The 24,483-nt window shown below is 40.7% G+C and overlaps 1 protein-coding gene across 2 annotated transcripts in view; it reads left to right on the forward strand.

Annotated features, from left to right (window-relative positions):
* Positions 1-24,483, forward strand: part of LOC126273558 (uncharacterized) — a 247,682-nt gene that overhangs the window by 72,532 nt on the left and 150,667 nt on the right. Inside the window, exon 1 of one of the 2 annotated variants that reach the window (XM_049977044.1) lies at positions 17,226-17,865. The exons of the other annotated variant lie outside the window; for it this stretch is intronic. Within the exon in view, the coding sequence (XP_049833001.1) occupies positions 17,758-17,865 (108 nt within the window). The 5' untranslated portion in view covers positions 17,226-17,757. Of the gene's footprint in view, positions 1-17,225; positions 17,866-24,483 lie in introns of those variants that run through there. 2 annotated transcript variants of the gene reach the window in all.

Genomic DNA, 24,483 nt, shown 5'->3' on the forward strand with positions numbered 1-24,483 from the left:
GTGCCCAAATTACTAGGTTCCTTATTTTAATGCGTCTCTGACCGGTTGCTTCATCCTTTGACGGTCAGTGATCGAATTTTCCCCTAATTATCTATAGTTTACCGATTTTGATTGCATGTTCATTTCCCTTTTAAGTTGTAATGTTTAACAGGCTCTGGTTTTTATTTAAGCATTTTTAACCTCGATATATAGAGTTGTTATCAAACCTTTAATTATTCTCACAGTGGCTGACTCTCTGTTTTTATTAGTGGTCAGTCAGCCATATGTACCAAGGAATAACTTCACCACATTTCAGTTGATTAGCTTTCTATTTAGTGTTTATGTCGTGTCTATGTATTGTAGTTTTTTTAAGCATGAGGAAAGTTCCCTATCCTTATTGTCCATTTTCATGTATTTATTGCTAACCTCTGTTTACGTTGTCATTGCAGTTCAGTCTCCAACATGCATCTGTCGACCATAGTCCCAAGACGATTGCTTATGAGGAAATAGTTAATTCATTTTAAGTGTGTAGTTCTCATTTTGCAGGGGTGCTGGTTACCATGCTATTGAGCGCCCTGAAACCCGTCATCATCATCATCATCATCATCATCATCATCATCATCTTCATCATCATGAAGAGAGAGTTCGAAAGTTCTTTCTTCCTTCTGTCGAAAACACTAATTGAAAATTTTCAAACGAATGTATTCGTTTCTTGTTACATCAAAGCTGTGCAGTTGTTACAGGCAAACATTCGAACTCTTCATCCAGCCTTCCCGTAGACCAACTGGCTGGGGATATAAAAAGTAAACGATTCAGTTTTTGTGCGTAAGGTAACTTGCGCCCCTCGTAGGTTACATCTATGACTGCGTCGCAACCGTCTCGGAGTGTTCTGATTCACCTCCCGCCTCCCCCCCCCCCCCCTCCCTCTCTCTCTCTCTCTCTCTCTCTCTCTCTCTCTCTCTCTCTCTCTCTCTCTCTCTCTCTCTCACACACACACACACACACACACACACACACACACACACACACACACACACACACGCACACGTGTCATGTCACCGTCTGATGTTAAATGCACCAGGGCTCCAAGCCTGAGAAGTCACCCGGTTTCTCGGGTTCGATTCCCGGCGGGTCAGGGATTTTCTCTGCCTCGTGATGACTGGGTGTTGTGTGATGTCCTTAGGTTAGTTAGGTTTAAGTAGTTCTAAGTTCTAGGGGACTGATGACCATAGATGTTAAGTCCCATAGTGCTCAGAGCCATTTGAACCTGAGAAGTCAACCTGCCGCTGCTCTATGGCACATATTTGGTACCTGAGTATATGAGAATTGACAAATTTGAGATGTGCTGCTACCTAAAGAACGTTGAAAAGAAGGTTGACTGATGAGGAATGACGAGGTTCTCCGCAGAATCGTCGGAGAAAGGGTTATAATTCTGGAAAAAACTGCCAAGAAGAAGGGAAGAAGAACGGACAGCATGGTAGGACATGTGTCAAGGCATTCGTTAGTATCTCCCTTGTAACTGGAGAGAGCTGTAGACCGTAACAACTATAGGGGATGACATTTCAATTCGGTAGAAAGTTTTCTCAAAATTTATAGCAGCAATGTGGGTTTTTGTTTTTCTTTGAGTCGTGTTATTTTGAAAATATTGTTCAATTTCGTAGACAATTAAGTCTTCCACTTTTGTCTCCTCACCAGTCAGCTTGCTTGTTTCCGTGCCTCTTCTAGTTACTTTTCATCCCACACACCCTCCTGTCACCACTGCAGTTATCTTTTTTTTTGTGGTTCTTATATTAAAATTTCAACTCACTGCCATAAAATACATTGGAAGTTTACTGTGGAAACCCTCATTAGTTCCCAAAAGAATTCTATCCCATTTTCACTACTCTATTTCTGCTGTGTATGTGGTCAGTGACATTTACTGATACATAGTGTCTTGTGCTAGTACAAAGATTTCATATTTGATTTTACTATTTCTTGTCGAGTACGATTTTTATATTTGCTTTCGTGCTTTTGTAATATTTGAACTCTGTAGAAAAATATCGAAATTTATGAATCCCAGACAAAGCAGAAGTTCATCCTACTTAGTCTTCCTGTAATATCTTTCGTCACTTATGAATAGCATAGTGCGCCTTATCCACTTCTAAAGGCAGCTTGTTCCTACACATAATTAAGATCTAATACGTTTTCGGCCATGTGATTGCTTATAAGTTTTTTTATCCTGTTTGCCGGGCCATTTGGCCGAGCGGTTCTAGGCGCTACAGTCTCGAACCGCACGACCGCTACGGTCGCAGTTTCGAATCCTGTCTCGGGCATGGATGTGTGTGATGTCTTTAGGTTAGTTAGGTTTAAGTAGTTCTAAGTTCTAGAGGACTGATGACCTCAGAAGTTAAGTCCCATAGTGCTCAGAGCCATTTTTTATCCTGTTTGCTATATAGTTTCTTTTTATTTTTGGGAATTTTATCTTCTTTTCCAAACATTCTGACATTGATTTTGGATGTTCGTTTTGTATAAATTTGCCTTTAACTATTCAAAATACTATAATCTCTCAGCGCCTTCACTTTCTCCACACTCAAATTGCTGTGTACATGTCAACTGACGTTATATTCAAAGTTCCATAATTTTCATTATTATATGTGTGCCTCATTTGGCTCTTGAACTAACATTTACATACATTTTGGAATGCTTGTACAAATGCTTAGTGTGCAGTCTGCTACCATAACTGATGAAATGTGGTTTATACTAAACGTACATTTCTGTTTTGTTTCCTCCATATTATTATTATTGTTTTCAAGTATTCCTCTTGACAAATTTTTATTGTATATTAGCTGATAAACTCCCCATTGCCTAGGTATTCATTTATTCCAGTCTCGTAGTCTACACTTATGACTTCCTACATGATGCTTTTCTTTTTAGCTTTGTATCTGTTTTTACTGCGTATCTCCAAAGGCTTGCAGTTCGAAAGCACTTTTGGATCTTCACTTCTTCTGTGATTTCAGGCAGTTATTATCTTGAAAAGTTCTTACATTTCTTTCTAATCTTAACGTTTACTTTGGGATCTTAGCTTTTTCCTTGCAATCTTAGTTTGACTACATGGTAGTGTCACTTGGTAAGCTCATAAAGTGATGAGCTACAAGGTGCCAACCGCAGGTTAGAGTTCCAGTGTTGTCAGTTCCTCAATCACCAACTTGCCTCATCTTTGCTCTGGGACCACAGCAGATACATTTTATAAATCGATCAACAACAAGACAGAGATAAGACCAGTGTGCAGGATCTAAACTATTGTGCTTATCCTTTTGATGAAATATTTTTCATTTGGTCGCTATAGAGGTACATATTAATTTCAATTTTTGAAATCTAGGGACAATTGTAACCCGGACTGTTTTTATAAAATTCTGACATAACTGCGATAAAACCTTTGAGGTTTCCATATATACTTGTAATTCTGTCAGAAACGGCGAAATACTTTGAAAGATAAATTCAGTGGAATAGATAGTGTCTGGAACAGAGGTTAGAAGATGATCACTAAGAAAAGTAAGACAGTGGTAATGAACTTTAATTAAATCATGTGATGCCAAATAAATTGGATTAGAAAATGAGATACTAAAACTAGTAGAGTGTTTCTATTTGAACTGTGAAATAACTGACGATGGCAGAAGTAAAGAGAGAAAATATATGGTGTCCCAGCAATCTTGTTCACCCAAAATATCGGTGGAACAATAACAGCGATTGGAAAACGACTTTCACCGGTATTAATGTGGGGCTGGGGCCCATGAATGTACATATTTGGAAACATTCTAAAACGAAAGCATATGTGTTTTTTAACACAAACTTACGTTTTTTTAAATGGACCTCCTATATTTGTTCTTCAGCAATCCATAGCGTGACAAAGCACATACACAATGGCATTGATTGCATCGCAATATTCCCATTACATCCCGAGATATTGAGGCGCGAAGTTGACGCTTGAAACACCCGACATGCGCTGCTAGCGCATGTCCTGAAGCTCAGGCGTGAACCCCATGCTGTCCGTAATCGCAGCAGGATGGCAGCAGACCGTATTATTCATTTCGGACCTCTTGATAAGTATGGAAGTGTGATTACGCATGTCAATCACATCACGATTACGGGCAGCATGGGGTTCACGCGCCGGCCGCCGTGGCTGTGCGGTTCTGGCGCTGCAGTCCGGAACCGCGGGGCTGCTACGGTCGCAGGTTCGAATCCTGCCTCGGGCATGGGTGTGTGTGATGTCCTTAGGTTAGTTAGGTTTAAGTAGTTCTAAGTTCTAGGGGACTTATGACCTAAGATGTTGAGTCCTTTTTGTGTTCACGCCTGATATATATAAAATGAAGAAAACACCTTCTGACAAGGAGAAATTTTTTGGTATCTAATGTAAATGTTAGGATGTCTTCACTGATGGTATTTATTTGGAGTGTAGCCTTCTATGAAAATTAAACGTGTATGGTAAACATTTCAGACTTGCAGGGAATAGAAGCTTTTGGAAGGAGATGCCACAGAAGAATACTGAAGATTAGTTGGTCATACAGATTACTAACGAAGAGATTGTGAATCTGCTTGGGACGAAAAAACTTTTTGGTATGACTTGTTTAAAAGAACGGTTCGTTTGACAGGACACATCTTAAGGCAAGAAGGAATTGTCAGTGTGGTAGTGGAGGGAAGTTTGTAGCAGAGATGAACAGGCTTGTACAGAATAGACCTGCATGGAGAGCTGCATCAAACCAGGCTTCGTACTCAAGAACACAAAGCATTTTTGTGAATGTGAGAGGAAATACTTCAGAACGAATGTAGATTTAACAATAAATGTCATCACGTATTTGCTTGACTTTTGGTTTTGTTGACATTGGTCTGAGTCAATGTAAATCGACTCTTGGTGCCTGATGGAGCAATGTGAAATGAAGTGAAGCTGTATCCTTACATTTTTAGAAAAGGCATTGTTAGCCACACTGCTGAGCGGCCAAACCGTCGTCCTCGTTATTATCATTGTTGTTATCATCAGCAATATGACCCAGATATTTTAAATTAGTTTCTCGCCGAATTTTTTGTCTGTATTTGAAGGTTAATTTCAGGAAGTACTGTAGGGATTGTGATGCGGTTCTCACTAATAGATAGTGTTTCACAAGGGAGGTTTGTGTATATAACTTATTACCACGGCACCAGAAAAGTCGTGCGGCGTAGGTACTTGGTCCTAGCCGTGGGAAACTCTTTCGTACTGTGAGGACCCCGTTTCCCAGGAAACAGTTGAGGTATCAAATTGAAATTTGTCAGAATCTCAGATCTACGGTTCCTTTTCGGTGTACAGAATTGAAGATTCTAAGTCAATGTAATCAAATGATATCACATACTTATATACTCGCAAACTCATTCGTCAAAACACATAGATGAACTGTCTGTACACAGAAATAAGTTTGTGCGGAAGGCTCAGGGCGCGAGTCAGTCACAGGTGCCTGGTTTTTTTTACTGCAGCATATATTTCGGTATTTTTTAACGTCATTCAGAGATACGTCACAGATGCTTACGCATACGAAGAAAAAATCTGTTCAGTATAAAAAAAAAGGCAGAGCACGCTTGTATGTATTTTCCAAACGAAAACGTTTTGTGCACAATTCTGATGAGTAATGCATATTTTCGGTAGAACAAGAAATAAGTTTTTCTTGTCTGTGCTACCTGAAAGCGGAACAGGTTTCCGCACAGTGGGGTCGACAGTGAAAGGATACTAAATATTACAGAATTTTGCCTTTTTTTCTTTGTTAAGAAACAGGTGGCTCCTGCTCAAGTAATGACTACAGTTATGTTGTAAAGTTTTTACTTCCCTTTCTAAAAATGACAAAATTTGCAGCAGATATTTGCATTGCATTTAGAACTCCGTCGAGCCCCTGACTTTCTCAACCGTTTTAAAATTTGTGACGTACGCTGGATCGTATCTGTTGCAGCCAAAATTGAATTCCACTTATGCAAATTATGCCGTTGGAAGAACATAAGCGTTTTCGTATGGAGGCTGATAGATCCTGCTGGTCATACAAGTCCGTTACGACAAATCAACAACCTGGAATCATGTTCATTCGAAAAGCGAAAGCAGATTCTTCCTCATGAAGCAGCCAAGTGTTCTGTCGTGTTACCCAGCGGAACTTCCAACAATAGTCAATGAATTATTATCTAAAGAGCACGCACATAGTTGCCACCTGTAAATGGACCACCAAGGCGTCCCATGGATTTCGTCAACCCAGGTACAGTGAATGGTAAAATGGGCAACCAAAAATGCCTTTTTTTCATCATCATCATCATCATCATCATTTAAGACTGATTATGCCTTTCAGCGTTCAGTCTGGAGCATAGCCCCCTTATAAAATTCCTCCATGTTCCCCTATTCAGTGCTAACATTGGTGCCTCTTCTGATGTTAAACCTATTACTTCAAAATCATTCTTCACCATCTAAGCCTGTTCGCCCTGACTGCTACATCTATAGAGTTCATTCCCAGTTTTTCTTTGATTTGCTCATTGTGGACACCCTCCTGCCATTGTTCCCATCTACTAGTACCTGCAATCACCCTAGCTACTTTCATATCCGTAACCCCAACCGTGTTGATAACGTAACCTGAATCCACCCAGCTTTCGCTCCCATACAACAAAGTTGGTCGAAAGATTGAACGGTGCACAGATAACTTAGTCTTGGTACTGACTTCCTTCTTGCAGAAGAGAGTAGATCGTAGCTGAGCGCTCACTGCATTGGCTTTGCTACACCTTGCTTCCAGTTCTTTCACTATGTTGCCATCCTGTGAGAATATGCATCCTCAGTACTTGAAACCGTCCACCTGTTCTAACTTTGTTCCTCCTATTTGGCACTCAATCCGTTTATATTTCTGTCTCACTGACATGACTTTCGTTTTGGGGATGCTAATCTTCATACCATAGTCCTTACATTTCTGATCTAGCTCTGAAATATTACTTTGCAAACTTTCAATCGAATCTGCCATCACAACTAAGTCATCCTCATATGCAATACTGCTTATTTTGTGTTCACATATATTTATCTCACCCAGCCAGTCTATTGTTTTCAACATATGATCCATAAATAATATGAACAATAGTGGAGACAGGTTGCAGCCTTGTCTTACCCCTGAAACAACTGTGAACCATGACCTCAATTTACCGTCAACTCTAACTGCTGCCTGACTATCCATGTAAAGACATTTAATTGCTTGCAAAATTTTGCCTCCTATTCCATAATCTCGTAGAACAGACAATAACTTCCTCCTAGGAACCCGGTCTTATGCCTTTTCTAGATCTATAAAGCATAGATACAGTTCCCTGTTCCACTCATAACACTTCTCCATTATTTGCCGTAAGCTAAATATCTGGTCCTCACAACCTCTAAGAGGCCTAAACCCACACAGATTTTCATCCAATTGTTCCTCAACTAATACTCGCACTTTTCTTTCAACAATACCTGAGAAGATTTTACCCACAACGCTGATTAAAGAAATACCTCTGTAGTTGTTACAATCTTTTCTGTTTCCATGTTTAAAGATTGGTGTGAGTACTGCTTTTGTCCAGTCTGATGGAACCTGTCTCGAATCCCAGGCCATTTCAGTTATCCTGTGTAGCCATTTAAGACCTGCCATTCCACTGTATTTGGTGAGTTCCGACTTAATTTCATCCACCCCAGCTGCTTTATTGCACTGCAGTCTACTGACAGTTTTCTCCACTTCCTCAAATGTGATCCTATTTCCATCATCATTCCTATCCCATTCTACATCGAAATCTGAAACATTGCTGATCGTATTTTCACCTACATTGAGCAACTCTTCAAAATATTCCCTCCATCTGCCCAAGGCATCCACAGGATTCACCAGCAGTTTTCCTGACCTGTCCAAAATACTTGTCATTTCCTTCTTACCTCCCTTTCGAAGACTGCTAATTTCACTCCAGAATGGTTTTCCAGCAGCTTGACCCATAGTCTCCAACCTGTTTCCAAAGTCTTCCCAAGATTTCTTCTTGGATGCTGCAGTTATCTGTTTGGTTTTGTTTCTTTCTTCAACATAACTTTCTCTGTCTACCTGAGTTCTAGTATGTAGCCATTTTTGATACGCCTGCCTTCTTTTTCCTTTTACAGGCGGCCTTGACTGTGTCATTCGACCAAGCTGTTTGCTTCATCCTACCTTTACACACTACTGTTCCAAGGCATTCTTTAGCCACTTCTAGTACTGTGTCCCTGTATCTTGTCCGTTCCTTTACCAATGACTGTAATTGACTACATTCAACTAACTGGTACCTTTCTGAGATCGCTGTCATGTACTTGTGCGTGATTTCCTTATCCTGAAGTTTCTCCACTCTTATCCTCCTACATATGGACCTGACCTCCTGCACTTTCGGTCTCACAATTCCAATTTCACTGCAGATTAAATAATGATCAGTGTCATCAAAGAATCCTCTGAAGACACGTGTGTCCCTCACAGCCTTTCTGAATTCCTGATCTGTTATTATATAGTCAATGACAGATCTGGTTCCTCTGCCTTCCAAAGTATACTGGTGAATGTTCTTATGTTTAAAAAAGGAGTTTGTGATTACTAAGCCCATACTGGCACAGAAATCCAGGAGTTGTTTCCCGTTCCTGTTGGCCTTCATATCCTCTCCAAATTTACCCATAACCTTTTCATACCCTTCTGTTCGATTTCCAATCCTGGCATTAAAATCCCCCATGAGCAGAACACTGTCCTTGTCCTTTACTCTAACAACTACATCACTGAGTGCCTCATAAAAACTATCCATCTTATCTTGATCTGTCCCTTCACAATGCGAATATACTGACACAATCCTAATTTTCTTGCTAGACACTGTCAAATCTTTCCACATCAGTCGTTCGTTTACATACCTTATTGCAACTACGCTAGATTCCATTTCTTTCCTGATGTGAAGACATACACCCCATTATGCTATTCCTGCTTTGACTCCTGACAGGTAGACCTTGTATTCTCCCACTTCCTCTTCTTTCTCACCTCTTACCTGGATGTCACTAACAGCTAAAACGTCCAGCCCCATCTTACTTGCAGCCTCTGCCAGCTCTACCTTCTTCCCTGAGTAGCCCCCATTGTTATTAATAGCTCCCCATCTCATAACCATTTGTTTGCCAAGTCGTATCTTAGGAGTCCCTGGTTTGTCGGTTAGAGGTGGGACTCCGTCACCTCCAAAGGTCCGAGGCATTTTGCTCTGATTGTTGCCAGCATCATATTTAAAATACCAGGGAAGCAGGTTGCTAGCCTTACTTGCCGCGAGTCCCATTGGATTTTACCCCTAACGGTTGAGGGACTAACCGGTGGATTTGGCAGTCTTTGCCGTATGAGCACAAAGGTGACCACGACTCAGAATATGTCAGAGATGCCCAGCCTTCTTCCAAAGTAACTGGTGTCCCGACTGTCAGGACCACTTACTTGGCCACTCATACGTTGTTGCCCGTGGTTCATGAACTAGGACATGACTACAAGAACCCACCCTTTTTTTTATAAAAAAGTTGCTTCAACGATTTCTGGTAGTTCGCTGAAGAGTTGCGGATTTGAGATATGTTGGTCCAGGCTTCAATCACAGATTGTTCTATGCCTTTGAAAATAAAGATCTGTGTTCAACTCCTGCGCTTGGCGGTCAGTCCGCCTCGAACACCAGATGCCTAAATTTACTCAACAGGGTTTTGCGAGAACAACATCGCATTTCTTCCAAATATTTAAATATAAAGTTCTCCGAGCGCTATTAATACACTTACTGAAGGGCTATGAAGACCTGGTAGGCCCTCACCTGCACATTTATGAAAATTTGCTGTGTTCAGTATTCATAAGAACTCCGTACGTTGGAGGAATTCTCTAGAATTAATCACATTATCTTTTCTTTATCCAGATTCCTTTACATTGCATTACACTTTCCTAACACCCTTCCAACAAATTAAATTGGTGATTTTTTATGCGTTCTTCCCGCTGCATATCAATTTTTTGATATTACTCCGAAAGATGTAAACAGTGTGTGCCACTACTTATGTTATCCGATATAGATATTATCTTCTGGTTAACCACATTTAAAGAAAGCTATCACAACGTTATCGTATCGCACAAACAAAGCAATCTTTGCCATGTTTTAGATTCACAGTCATAGTTTCAACAGGAGCAAGAGGGACTGAAGAAGGCTTGGGAAGTAAATAGCGAGTACAGCTACATCTCCTCTTTTAATGCAAATCAATTAGTTGCACATATGACGGTCCAGGTGCCCATTAATCTAATTAGATTTCTGGCTTAACACTGTCAGTTTTTAACAGTTTGTGTGACGGTTGACCAGAGTTTCCGAGTTTGTCGTACGTAGAGCGTTGTCGTCTCGAGCTTTCGTAGAAGGGTGAGTTGGCCTTTTTTCCCCTCCATTACACGAAATACGCCTTCGGAGTAGTCGTCTTGGGTATCGTAAAATGGCTGCGATTTATAGTATTAGATTTTGCATGAGTTTTGTTGTGTTGAGCTTGATCACGACCAACAAAGTTTAAGTAACAAATCGTGTTGTTCCATTAGCGGCATCCCCTTTACTTTGCTGAAAGCGGAAAATTGAGCGGTGTCTCTAGAGAAGAGGGTTGTTAGACAATCGATTTACACCGGTGCAATTTTCCGTGTACGATAGGTGCATATAGCTTTCGCACGAAGAGGCTAGGAGGCTCGTGCATCGGTGCCAAGTGATGCGTGCCTCCGATTGTGCACTGGAGCAACCATGCGCAGTCGCAGGAGTCTACCCCTACCAGACGGGTAGTCGTGAACAAAAATCGTGCGCCTTTACGCGCTTCTGTTCTATTTTACAACGCCACACTTCTGAAACATTCTGCTTTTCGCATGCATTCAACTTTACACGAGTGGTCTAACGAGAAATAGATGCAATTTGAGCAGTGTTATTGTGTGTTCCCTGCGTCTGGCTTGCTAATCCCGTGGATTATAAACACAGAGTGAAACTAAATAAGTCTCTTCAGTTCGTCACATATAAGATCAAATGGGAAACAACAAAAGCAAACCCGAACAAAGTAAAAAGCCTTTGTTTTTACTTCCGCTGAGTACATGTTGCAGAAGAGGAGTGATTATGGGACTCTAAAAGTGCCAAAAGCTGCCCATTATATATATATATATACCCATAGATAGCGAATATGACATTTCGTAATGTTGCGAAACGTGTCACTTTAACATTAGTTTCCTTTACACAAAATATTTAAATTAATAATTTTTTTCTGCAGTTACTACTTCATATCTAAAAATTCATGTATTAACTAGAAGGAGTTGTCATTCAGAAAATCTTTTAACTTGCTTTTAAATGTTGGTTGGCTAACTGTCACTTTTAATGCTATTTGGCAAATGACTAAAGATTTTTGTGGCAGCACAATTCATCCCTTTCTGTGCCATAGTGACAAATGGTTCAAGTGGCTCTAAGCACTATGGGACTTAACATCTCAGGTCATCAGTCCCCTAGAACTTAGAACTAATTAAACCTAACTAACGTAAGGACATCACACACATCCTTGCCTGAGGCAGGATACGAACCTGTGATTAAAGCGGTCGCGCGGTTCCCGACTAAGCGCCTAAAACCGCTTGACCACAACGGCCGACGCCAAAGTGAGATTTAATCCAGATTAGTGAAGAGCATCCTCTCTTCTAGTGTTGCAGCTGTGCACTTCGCTGTTGTTTTTGAATTAGGATGGCTTATTAATAACAAATTTCATAAGTGAATATATGTATTGTGAAAGTACTGTGCCTGTTTTCATTCACTGATTTCCTATGACATATTATGGGCAATTTATCATTAAGAGAAAAAGTATTCTTTGCTCAAAAGCGTATAATCGGAATAATAGGTGGAGCCCATCCAAGATAATCATGCAGACTCGGAATATTCGCAGTACCTTTGCAATACATATATTCGCTTATGAAATTTATTATTAAAAACCCATCCCAATTTAAAAAATAATACCGAAGTGCATAGCTACAACATTGGAAGAATGGTCTTCACTATTCTGGGTTAAATCTGTCTTCGTCACAGAAAGGGTTGAATTATGTTGCCACAAAAATCTGTGTGTCATTTGCCAAATAGCATTAAAATTCTGACAGATAGCCATTTAAAAGCAAATTAAAAGAATTTCTGAATGACAAGTTCTATTCAAGAGATGAATTTTTAGATATGAAGTAGTAACTGCAAAAAAAAATTGTATAATGAAAACTTACGCTAAGCTGACACACTCCACATCATTACGAAATGTCGTAATCATGGTCTATGGAACAAGTATTAATGTAATGTTATATGCTGCAGCTTCGCTGGTGTGCATCACCAGCACAATTGGCTGCCTCTGCCCAGTGCCCAACAGTGCATTTAGCCTGTAGCTGCAGCTTGATCACTGGAGTAGTGCGCTTGCTTCCCTCCAGGTGGGAATGGAATTACTCGTGTGCACATGTTAAAAGAGAGGCGCGAGGCGTGCACCTACAGGCATGCCTCTGCTTGCCTGTGGAGGAAGCACAGGCGCACGGCGACTGTAGTCCGATAAAAAATTACTTGACAGTTGACGTTTGTCACCGTTGCAGCGTTGCGACATCGGCTGCCGCTTGTTTGAACGCTCGTTTAAAGGCGACAAGCTAACATGGCAGGTCACTTCACAAGTGCCCAAGTGCTGTCCATGTAACGCGGGGCAGTATTTTAAGCCGCTGCGGTCAGATATGGCGGGAACACGAGATGCTCTGCCGATCGCTGATTTTAAGTGACCAATTACTGAACTGTGACAGGTGACGAGTCTGGTAGACGTGGATTTACAGTCGTGTCCTAACCTAATTGCAACCTCGTGTTGGTCAATGTATCTGAGAAAACAGCAGTCAAGAACCTGCTACAGAACTATTAATCACCCTCGCTTTGTTTATGGCAACTGTTTAAAGCAGACCGCCACGAGTAAACAAAAGACAGAGAATTTTCAATTTGAGCATTAAAAGTGATTGCTTCCCTTAGTTATCTGAAAGTTCACCCACAGAGGTTATGGGCCACACAAGCAAATTTCAAACAAAAAAGAATTATAGGAAGAAAAAAAAGATCAAATAACAAAGCAATCCAATGATGAGAATGGTGCTACAAAAGATTAAAAATAAAAATTACAACTAAACAATTTAATTGAAAATAGTAATCAGCCAAAACCGAAGAAACATTAACAAGTATAAAATATTATATCACCTGACAAGATTCAAACCCTACTTACTGTCATGTTATACACACATCAAAAAAGTTTTGCATCACCTTGGCTCCGAGAGTTCTGCAACCTGTACAGAAAATTGGAATAGATATAAACATAAACATCATTTCCGCCTCTTTTTGTTGCTCATGAAAACCATACATTGCATGTTGTACCACCATACATCGAGATCTTCAGAGGTGGTGGTCCAGATTGTATACACTGGAACCTGTAATACCCAGTAGCACTTGCATTGGTGCATGCCTGTATTCGTCGTCATACTATCCACAATTTCATCAAGGCGCCGTTGGTTCAGATTGTCCCACTCCTCAACAGCGATTCGGCGTGGATCCCTCAGAGTGGTTGGTGGGTCACGCCGTCCATATATAGCCCTTTTCAATCTATACCAGGCATGTTCGATGGGGTTCATGTCTGGAGAACATCCTGGCCACTCTAGTCGAGCGGTGTCGTTATCCTGCACGAAGTCATTCACAAGATGTGCACGATGGGGGAGCGAATTGTCGTCCACGAAGACGAATGCCTCGCCAATATGCTGCCGATATGGTTGCACTATCGGTCGGAGGATGGCATTCACGTATCGTACAGATGTTACGGCGCCTTCCATATCCAGTAGTGGCGTACGTCGGCCCCACATAATGCCACCCCAAAACAGCAGGGAACCTCCACTAAGCTGCACTCGTTGGACAGTATGTCTAAGGCGTTCAGTCTGACCACACTCATCGGTGAAGACAACGTGATGCCACTCCTGTGCGGTCTATTCGGCATGTTGGGTCCATATGTACCGCGCTGCATAGTGGTTGCAAAGATGGACCTCGCCATGGACGTCGGGGGTGAAGTTGCGCATCATGCAGCCTATTGCACACAGTTTGAGTTGTAACACGATGTCCTGTGGCTGCACGAAAAGCTTTATTCAACATGGTGGCGCTGCTGTCAGGGTTCCTCCGAGCCATAATCCGTAGGTAGCGGTCATCCACTACAGTAGTAGCCCTTGGGCGGCCTGAGCAAGGCACGTCATCGACAGTAACTGTCTCTCTGTATCTCCTCCAAGTCCGAACAACATCACTTGGGTTCATTCCGGGAAACCTGGAGCTTCCCTTGTTGAGAGCCGTTCCCGGCACAAAGTAACAAAGCGGACGCATTTGAACCGCGGTATTGACCGTCTAGGCGTGGTTGAACTACAGACAACACGAGCCGTGTACCTCTTTCCTAGTGGAATGACTGGAACTGATCGGCTGTCGGACCCCCTCCGTCTAATAGGACCTGCCAATTTTTGGTTGTTTACATCTTTGGGCGGGTTTAGTGACATCTGTGAACAGTCAAAGGGACTGTGTCTGTGATACAGTCAACGTCTATCTACAGGGGCTCTGGAAACCGGGGTGATGTGTGTATTAATTCTACAGAACCAGCTGCTTCGATCATATGCTGGCTTTAAAAAGTTAGACATCGTTTCATATGAAGCTTGTCTACTGTAGGCTGATTTCTGTGGTGATGGTAATTGAATATGTGACGCCGAATCTCGTCTTGTGTGAAAGGATACAATAGCGTCAAACCCAGGGTACAAACACACAAAGGACAAAAGCCAGACAAGCAATTGGAAGTGGTGAACTGGCTATTTGATGTGGCAGTTTGGCAGCGGCGAACAGTTTGGGCGTGACGTGGAACACTGATTGGAGGAAGAGAACTCCAACATGTGAATTGTCAACTATCGAGCAATTTTAACCAGACTATAGATGCAAGGCGCAGAGGTGTATGAAATCATCTCTGGACCGTCGAGCGCGAAACCCACTTTCCCGTACAGGCAAAAAAGCGAACGCAGCATGCTACATGAAGTAGCAATTTATCTCTTACAAGCTGGTACGAGCGCCGTTTTGGAGTAAATCGAAAACCAAGGGCTGTGTTGTTATAAGGTTAAACAAAAGCTTCTGGCAAGAGGCATTCAGTTGCATTTCATAGAGAATCTGGTGTCGTGCGCAGTGAGATAAAATTAATCCCCCCCCCCCCCCAATTCGCCGACACTACCACCACGTCATCTTCATTGAAACAAATACGCCCGACGCGAAAACGAAGACTTATTACTTGATGGGAAAGAAACTGACAATTTCCGTTGGTGGAGGTCAAAGAGAATAACACAAATAAAAGAATGTTTCAAGGCATTGAGAACCTCTATTTCTTTATAACAACTATGTAGTCAAAATTAATGAACACTAATTGGCATTTGGAAGTGGAAGACGACTGTTACTGCCAACAGTTTGACTTTGTGTGGCAGGTACAGTATCACTTGCTGCCTTAACTAAGTTTTTGTCACATAAATCTATTACAGCTTGAAATGGAACGAAGCTTTATACCGAGTCTTCTAGAAGTCCTTGAAATTATGTCAGCATTGACTTAGCTTCTCATAACATTTACCGCCCGCATCTCTTGGTCGTGTGGTAGCGTTCTCGCTTCCCGCTCCCGGGTTCCCGGGTTCGATTCCCGGCGGGGTCAGGGATTTTCTCTGCCTCGTGATGGCTGGGTGTTGTGTGATGTCCTTAGGTTAGTTAGGTTTAAGTAGTTCTAAGTTCTAGGGGACTGATGACCACAGCAGTTAAGTCCCATAGTGCTCAGAGCCATTTGAACCATAGCCATCATAACATTTACCATAACAGTATCGCAGGGTGCCTAGGTAATCTGTAAGGGGTACGAGCAAGTAGAACTTTTGTCACTTGAAAAAGTCTTGTGTCTTTATTGGGGTTTATGTCTTTGTCTGCAGGCGATACTAGTTCAACAAAATTTCTGGTGATTATAGAATGGTAGAATAGTTCTCGTGTTTCCTACAATTTGGTCTGTAGTATGAACGGTGTGCGTAAATTCCTGCTACAAATTTCTAGCACTTGTACAAGGGAGCGAGAGTAAAATATTTTGAACTGGGGCACATGTCCGGAAATGCATCGTTTCCGTGTTACAACCATTTGAAAACACATTGGTAACGCGGCCACATTTACAAGTAACTGATTAGGCGCTACCCAGTGCATCATTAATTTCGCAGTACCGCTTATTAACAGCCAAAGAAATAGCTCTTGTACTCGTTGACGGATCTCGGCAACGTGATGCAGTACGGCCTCTTCCAATTAAGGTTTGCAGGGTTCCTGTTCAAAATTGTATTATGTACTCGCTTCCCTCTACAAGGCCTAGAAGTTTGTAACGGGAATTTCGGAACACACTGTAATTTACATACGGCGACGACGACGACGACGACAACGACGGCGGTTTGCGTAATATCATGTAGAATAAATTAAGAGCATACCATTCGGTACAGATGGAACTTTACAAAATAATAAAGTTTATCTTCTGAAAATGATTCTAATGTCAGAATGTTACATCTAATACAGGCTGTATGAAATAATTAGAAACAGAATTAACTGTAAAGTTAACCCTTTAAAAAAAGTTAGACCGTTTCGGAATTTATCCTAAATTTGATTCATTAAAATACTCTGTAAATATTTTGTTTCTTAAAGTGCTTGAGAAAGGAAATTATTTTCTACTATCAGTTTTACAGAAGAAACTCTTCGATAGTTTTAGCCATGATACCTTTGGAACTATAGCTATTGATATATTTTTTTTTGTTATGACAGGTCTCAATAGCAGTTATTTAATGTTGTTAGCGCGTTCGGTCAGAAAGAAAAGGTCATAAGACATAAAATAATAGCAATGACAATGCTGTTATTTTATGTCTTATATCCCTTTTATCTTTAAATGTTGTCCTACGACTGTCAACCGATATCAACGTTAAATAAGCGCGATTGACGCTAATTTCTACAATAATCAACTGTTTGACTTGAAACCAGAAATACTTGTCAATTTTACTATTTTGTCTCTCCTTACTCCTCCCGGAAATATTTCTACGGACGTCAATGATACAGGTTAGGTACAATAGGGAATTCTATGCCACTGGCAGAAAGGAGAACGGGTTTTCAACCGTTGGTGCCTGGGTTGTTATAGACTAACCGTTTCTTTCCCTCTCAGGAAGTAAGTCAGTTTTCCCGAAATATCTGTGAGAGAGCTTAGTGATTGAACGTAGGATGTTACTGACCAGTACTTGATAATAGAAATTTGTGAACCTAGTTACAAATGATGTATAGCGACATCAGAAGGTTTAGTAATGGCTTCTCTGTTCGTATCTAGCTCTAATAACAAACATTCGATATCCTAAGTTATTAGATCATAGGCTTGGAGAAGTAATTTGATGTACCCAGTGGAAAACAGTCAAAGGTCTACTTGCTCGCATTGTTTGGGCGACCCTATAAAGACCGCGGAATATCTTCTTGGGGAGGACTCTCGTGGATGGATGGGCTTAGCCTGTTTTGGAAATTGGCGAGCGCAAACACGTGGTTTTCATGCGACTGGATACGGCTATTTGTAACGAATAGTCTATCACTACATGCCGCTGGTCACGTCAGCCAATCGCATCGTACGCTAGCGTTGCGGCGGGAATTTGTATTGTCCTAGGGACACTTGTTTACCATTGGAACGCAGTTCTCGAATGAGGCAGTGCGATGAGTAAGAGTGAAGATAGTGCGCCGTGGATGTCAAACGAGAATGAAGATCTGGAAGGAGAGGAAGAGAATTCTTGTAAAATATCGCTTCTAATATGTATTCAAAAGGTAAGCAGCCAGGTTGTTTGTAAATTCAGTTACATTTGGCACTGGATAATTTGCGCACGCTGTATGAACCGTCTGAGAATAACTATTAAATTTCAATGTTTTGAGCCTAGGATTTTCACAAGTCAGATAAGTTATCTTTGTGTTACCTTGTAGCTCTTTATGGACATTTGAAGAGTGCAATTGCTACGGCAGTGTTTCTCACAAGAAAAACGAATTCCAAGCTGTCTGCACCGTTGGTGCTAATTTTCACATTAACACAATTTCTTGTGTATTGTGATACGTGGTGCTAATTAGCATAGAAAGTTTAGTAAGTGTTAAGCTACCGGTGATTCAAAACAGGATTCATATTTGAAGGGAGAAGTTTACGAGAATTTACGTAGCATACGTTCCGGAACAATTGTACGCAGTCGCCGAGAGAACTGAGCAATACTGAGAGGGAGTGAACTCCAGGTTTTGCCAAATGAAAACCTGGAGTCGTAACTTAATCATCGTTCGAAGATTATTTGAAGGTACATGCCTATTGTTTCCTGTCGTGAATTTAATGATTTACTAACGCTTTTGACCTTATAATCACGAAATATTTAGTTGTGGGGGGCGGGGGACCATTTATTTATCAACAAAGAAACCAAACATATTGGCATGCAGGAGTGCGAAAGAGGCAACAATTATTTAGAAGACACCTTTTTGTTGTGTTGTGCTGCAATGTTTTCTTTTGACGCAGGTGGTAGCAGGGGAGCTACGATGCTAGAAGTTATAACCAAAAGTGAAATTAGATTAATCTCTGGACGAAGAGAATACTAGTGTTTTCTGCATAGTCCTTTTCCGAACATCTGAATGAATTCCAAATATTGTTGCGTTAAATTCGACCACACAGTAACCTGGTCAGGGAAGGGAGTTCTGTACCTGTTTGTTCAGTATTGCAGTTGAAGCACCTGTTCTCCATGAACAGAACTCTGAAAAGGGTAAAGCTAAAATCATCGGTAACACTTTTGAAGCAAGTTTCGAGTTGTGAATGTTTATGGAGTACTTCAGAAAATGTCTCGAAATAATTTCTTGGGATTGTGATAGCAGCTTCAACATTTGTTGAATATCTGCAGTTCTAAAGCCTTAGTCTTGGAAATAGTAGGACTTCATTAATGACATGGGTCGCGACGAATATGTTGCTAGTGTGCGTTAGAAGTGAGTATTTACTGTGTGATGTGGTTGCGACAACCTAGCGCAGTAATAGGAGTCCAGTATTATTATTCTTAGACAATCATTCGTATTTTGTTGTTCTTAATAGTTTTATTATTTAGTTGATCTTATTTGTTGCGCCCTGTCGTTGATCTCTGTACTAATATCTGCACTGGTTTTATATCCCTGAAGGTTTCCTTCCCTATGGATACACGAAACACGACGAACGAATGATTCATTCATTCCTTCAGACAGAATGTGCCATAGCTTGTTATTTCCGTGTACGATTGGCGTTGATCGATGTACTTGTAAAAAGAGTATGATGAAATTAAAATAGTGATTACCTGTATAGGGCGAAAAGGATTTCTCACTAATGCCATGTAATCTTGAAGAGAGGGAAGAGTGGAAGTTATTTCTCGCATGAGCGTCTAAAATGTATCGGGCGAAAAGGATTTCTTTCCATTATCTTCTTGTGTGCACTGTTCATCGTCCACGTATCAAGTAGCCCATTATAATACCGGCAGAATCTGTGTCTTCTCACATATTTTTTCCGTGCCGAATATACTCCCGCTTTATATTTTGGGATGTGGTCATATACACTAAAATAGTGCGTAAGCGTCCGCTGTGCCAGATACTAGCCTTTTTTTCCCCCTTTCTTTGAAGCCTTGGTGCGACGGAATTCATAAAAAAGTACACCGAAGTTCCATGTTGTTGCCGCAGCTCTACCACCTTTTCCATTAAGTTCTTCTTCTGTACTACTGCGACATTTAACGTTTGAGTTGGATGGTGATCGCTCGGACAGACTACAAGAAGTGTGTGTGACCATTCTGCTTGAGATCTTCTCACATATTATTGATCAGTTATTCTCGTTGCATCTGGCCACTGAATTTATACGGTTGTCTTTATATTGGTTTACAATGCTTAATGTTTCTGTTTAGCGCAGCAGATGGATGCTGAACGAACTGAATACCGACAAGAAGGACATTCGAAATGTTGTTTAATTCTGGCGTAGTAAGAAAGCGTTCGTCGTAAGTAGAAGTCAGAATTCAGCAAAATGCTTCCATTAATTACTCAAAGAGAAATTGTGGCAGGTCCAATGAAGTAGAGAGCGGATTCTGTACATCATCAATTTATCAACCAGGAAACATCATCATAAAATAATTTTGCTGCTACCAAGAGCAGAGCATTGGTGGCTGTTAAAAGCATCTCACTGAGACTTTCTAATGCAGCATTATTGTATGTTGTCTAATTTGGCGAGTGCTAAGTTGGTGCTGCTATGGAAAATAGCAGCGAAACTCAACAGAGGTCTCACCAGCGATCAGTGCACGATTCGTCCGACCAAGTATTGGGCGAATACACAGAATGTTATGGTTCGTTGTAAATCTACGTCATTACTCTGCATTTCACAATTAAGTGTGTGGCAGGGGGTTGATGGAACCATCTTAAAGTTATTTCTCCACCATTCCACTCTCGAACAGCGCACGGGAAAAACAAAGACAAAATTCTTTCCATGCGAGCTCTGATTTCTCTTATTATGACGGTAATTCGCCACTATGTAGGTGAGCGCCAACAACATATTTTCACACTGTGAGGACAAAGTTAGTGATTGAAATTTCTTGGGGAGATGTTGCCCCAACGGAAAACGCCTTTCTTTTAACGATTCCACACCAATTCGTGTATCATATCCGCAGCACTCTCTCCCCTATTACGCGATAAAACATTCTTTGAACATTTTCGATTCCTCGGTCAATGTTACCTGATGTGGATACCACACAGCACAGCAACACACCTGAAGTCTAGTGTAAGCAGTCTGTTTATTAGACCTGTTGAATTTGCTGAATATTTGGTTTGCTTTCCCCACGACCTTATCTATGTGATCGTTCTAATTTAAGTTATTCGTAATTGTAATCCCCAATTATGTAACTGAATTTACAGCCTTTAGATTTGTGTATTTTATCCTATAACGGAAATTTAGAAATTTCTTAAAGCTGATATGGTTGACTTCACACTTTCCATTATTTAGAATCAATTGCCACTTTTAGCACCATACAGATATCTTGTCTAAATCGTTTAGGAATTTGTTTTGATCACCTGATGACTTTATAAGATGGTAAATGACAGCACTACCTGCAAACAATGTTAGAGGCCTGCCTAGACTGTCTCCTCAATCGCTTACATAGATCAGAAACAGCAGAGGGCCTATAGCACTCCCTTGGGGAATGCCAGTTACTACGCTATTTTACATGTTTTTCCGTTAGTTACTGACTTTTCTGACAGTAAATTACGAATCCAGTTTCGTAACTGGGGCGATGATATATAGGCACACAATTTTATTAAGTCGCTTGTGAGGAAAGATGTCAAAAGCCATCTGGAACTCTAAAAATATGGAACCAATTTGATATCCCTTGTCGGTAGCACTCATTTCTTTGGAGAATAAAGAGCTAGTTGTGTTTCACAAGAACAGTATTTTCTGAGACCGTGTTGGCTGTTTGTCAATAGCGCTTACTTCAATGTAACCCTTAATATTCGAACACAGTATATGTACCAGAATGCTGCGATTTGGGTATGTAATACAGCGCATTACTTCTATTAACTTTCTTGGATATTAGTGTGACTTGTGCAACGGTCCAGTCTTTAGGTACGGATCCATCAACGAGCGAGTGGTTGTTTGATTTGTAAGTATAGGGCTATTGTATCAGTATAACCTGAAAGAAACCTGATTGGTATACAATCTGGACTGGAAACCTTGCCTTTATTAAGTGACTGCTGCTTCGTTATACCGAGAAATTCTAAGTCATGTTGACAATTCTTAATTCGAATTCAGGAAAATTTACTTCGTTCTTTGACGTAGGAATTTCGTAAAACTGTTTCGTAATTTTTGTTTAGTAGTACTGTCATCCTTCACATCATCATTGTTATCGTGCAGTGAAGGTATTGATTTTATCTCCCGCTGATGTAATTCACGTGCGGACAGAATCTCTTAAGATTGTCTGCCAGATGTCGAGAGAAAGTTTTGTGTGGAAACGATTAAAAGCATCTCGTTTTGAAGTTAGCGCTAAATTTCGAAGTCCGTAAAATTTCACTACTCAACCAACACGCAGTTCGTAGACTCCGATTCAGGCCTGCCAGGTCAGTAGTGAGTTATATATTAGTATCATTAAAGATTAAGTTCAAGTTATTGTTATCACGTTGTCTTCCAACTTCGAGAGAGATGTGCCCTACACGATGACAACTGAACTCTGTGGCTGTTGATAAAGTATCGATGATGGTATCTTACCAAAGAATATCGACATTAACCGGTGTCAATTTTTCACTGATATATCGATATCGAAATACCAATATCGAGGGCCAATATTTTTATATTATTTCTTTCGCCATTTTCGGTAAACATTTGAAATTATTCTTTTAAATTGTAGTAGAATATAATTTTACTTTACTTTCACTGTGTGAAGGAGTATTACTACTTTTTGAGCTTTCACCACGTCCTGTCTTTCTCTGTGATTGTGTAAAGCATTTGTAGGTGGCTGGAAATAAAGTTCGATTACACTAAGGGATGGCGGTGTGAATGAAATAACGAGATGTCCGATGTGAAGAAATAGCACACCAGTTACGTTAATAAACAATTTTTAACACGACTAGTGTGCTCTTTCTTCACATCGGCATACTTCAAAAACAGTTCCTGAAACTGATGAACAAAAATCTTAATGACAACGATTGGCCTTTACCGTGGGCGGAGACATAAGAGGGGAAATGCTGACGCAGTCTGCTCTTGGCACCACCAATAGAAACTGACAATATGACTACTAGTACGCTGGCGCATGCAGTAATGGAAAAAATGGGAATTCTTCGTGTAGTGTTCCAGACGAGTCCGATATATGACGAAACAGAACAACGGACCTATCGGACACCTTTAGTTGTCACACTTACATGCAGTTGCCATAGTTAGTTAGCAAAGTGGTTATCGCCAAGAATGTGAACGTCCATTGTTTTCCTTTCAGTTCTTGCTGTAAGGGTGAGAAGCAGGCTGCTAGTATGTTGGTGTACAGAATATCTAATACTAAGTCAATATTTAAAGCTACCTCTCTAAAACAGGCAGTGTATTTACAATGTGCAGTCGATATTTTTCCTGGCGGTGTATCGATATTTCGATTATCTTTTACGATACATAGTGTCGAAAATGCCTTTCCAAAACTAGACTTACCGGGAACCCAATATTTTTAAAAACAAGTCCTATGTCATTGGTATGTGGTACTCTGAGAGAGCGAAGGGTAGTTATTAGTATAGGGACTTGTACATAGTCATATACGGCTCAGTTATCGAGGAAGGTGATGAGTAAGCAGCCAGTAGGCATCTAGTCAGTATTGGTAGATGGTTCGCCCCCTCCCCCCCACCCTACCTTTTCTTGGGTGCGTAGGAAGGACCACTCTCGGTAAGCCTTCGTTCGCTCGTTGTGGCCTTTAGTCCGAAGGCTGGTTTGATCTGCCTTGCATTCCAGTTTATCCTGCGCAAGCCTGTTCATATCTGCACAGCTAAAGCCTTCGTATGAGCTCTTCTTTTTTTTTTTTTACGGTCCTTTCGCGAGAAGTAAGTAGCAGGAAACAACGTCTTGCCTCACTCTTCGTGAAAGGTACGCCCTCAGCACTTAAGAAGTGCACTGCTAACAAGGAGAACAGTGCAAGTGCCATCACCTGATTTCCCAGTGCCAGATGAGTCAGAGTAAGCGAAAACGTGTCTCGTTTATTCGTACATACTCGACCATGTCTGAAGAAAAGACAGTCAAAATTTTCGAGTTTATGTGCCTTTATTATCGCACTGTATCCTCATACGAAATGGTGGCTCATGTGATTTGTGTAGCGGCTTCTTGATTTGCGGCCCGTGTTCAAAACCTGATTTTTTTCGTTTTATTTTATTGTTTTCATTTATCTCACCACGTCCGTAGAAGGTTATTACACGAATGTTTCTTATCAAATTAGAGGATACAAGGGTGTTACAGTAATTTTAAAAATACAACTGCATTCCACAGTGTCACATTGTTATTTATATTTCTATGTTCAGGGTTTACAATCTTCTTAAATTCTCGTATTATGGTATTTAAGTCTCATGTCAATTCTTATATTAATTTCTATGTTTTATTCATATGTTTATTCTTCAAGAATATGTTGTGCATTGCCTTGGATGATACCGATCGTAGAAACATTCGAAACACCACGAGCATTGTGCGAAAGTAGGCCTGCTACGGAGACATTTCTTCCTATGAATGTCACTCGTGAAAGAAACGTTAACATTGGTGAGGACATCGCGCGTTGGAAATAATTGCGTAACAAACCATACATAACGTTTTTTTTTTCTTCAGAAAACTGGTGCTTTTAACTGATTGTGAATAAAAATACGCAACGCAACTTCGCCGAAAACATTAAATCCATTCATCTGACGTACAATTAGTAG

Source organism: Schistocerca gregaria, chromosome 1 (genome assembly GCF_023897955.1).
Source record: "Schistocerca gregaria isolate iqSchGreg1 chromosome 1, iqSchGreg1.2, whole genome shotgun sequence".
Classification (NCBI taxonomy): domain Eukaryota; kingdom Metazoa; phylum Arthropoda; class Insecta; order Orthoptera; family Acrididae; genus Schistocerca; species Schistocerca gregaria.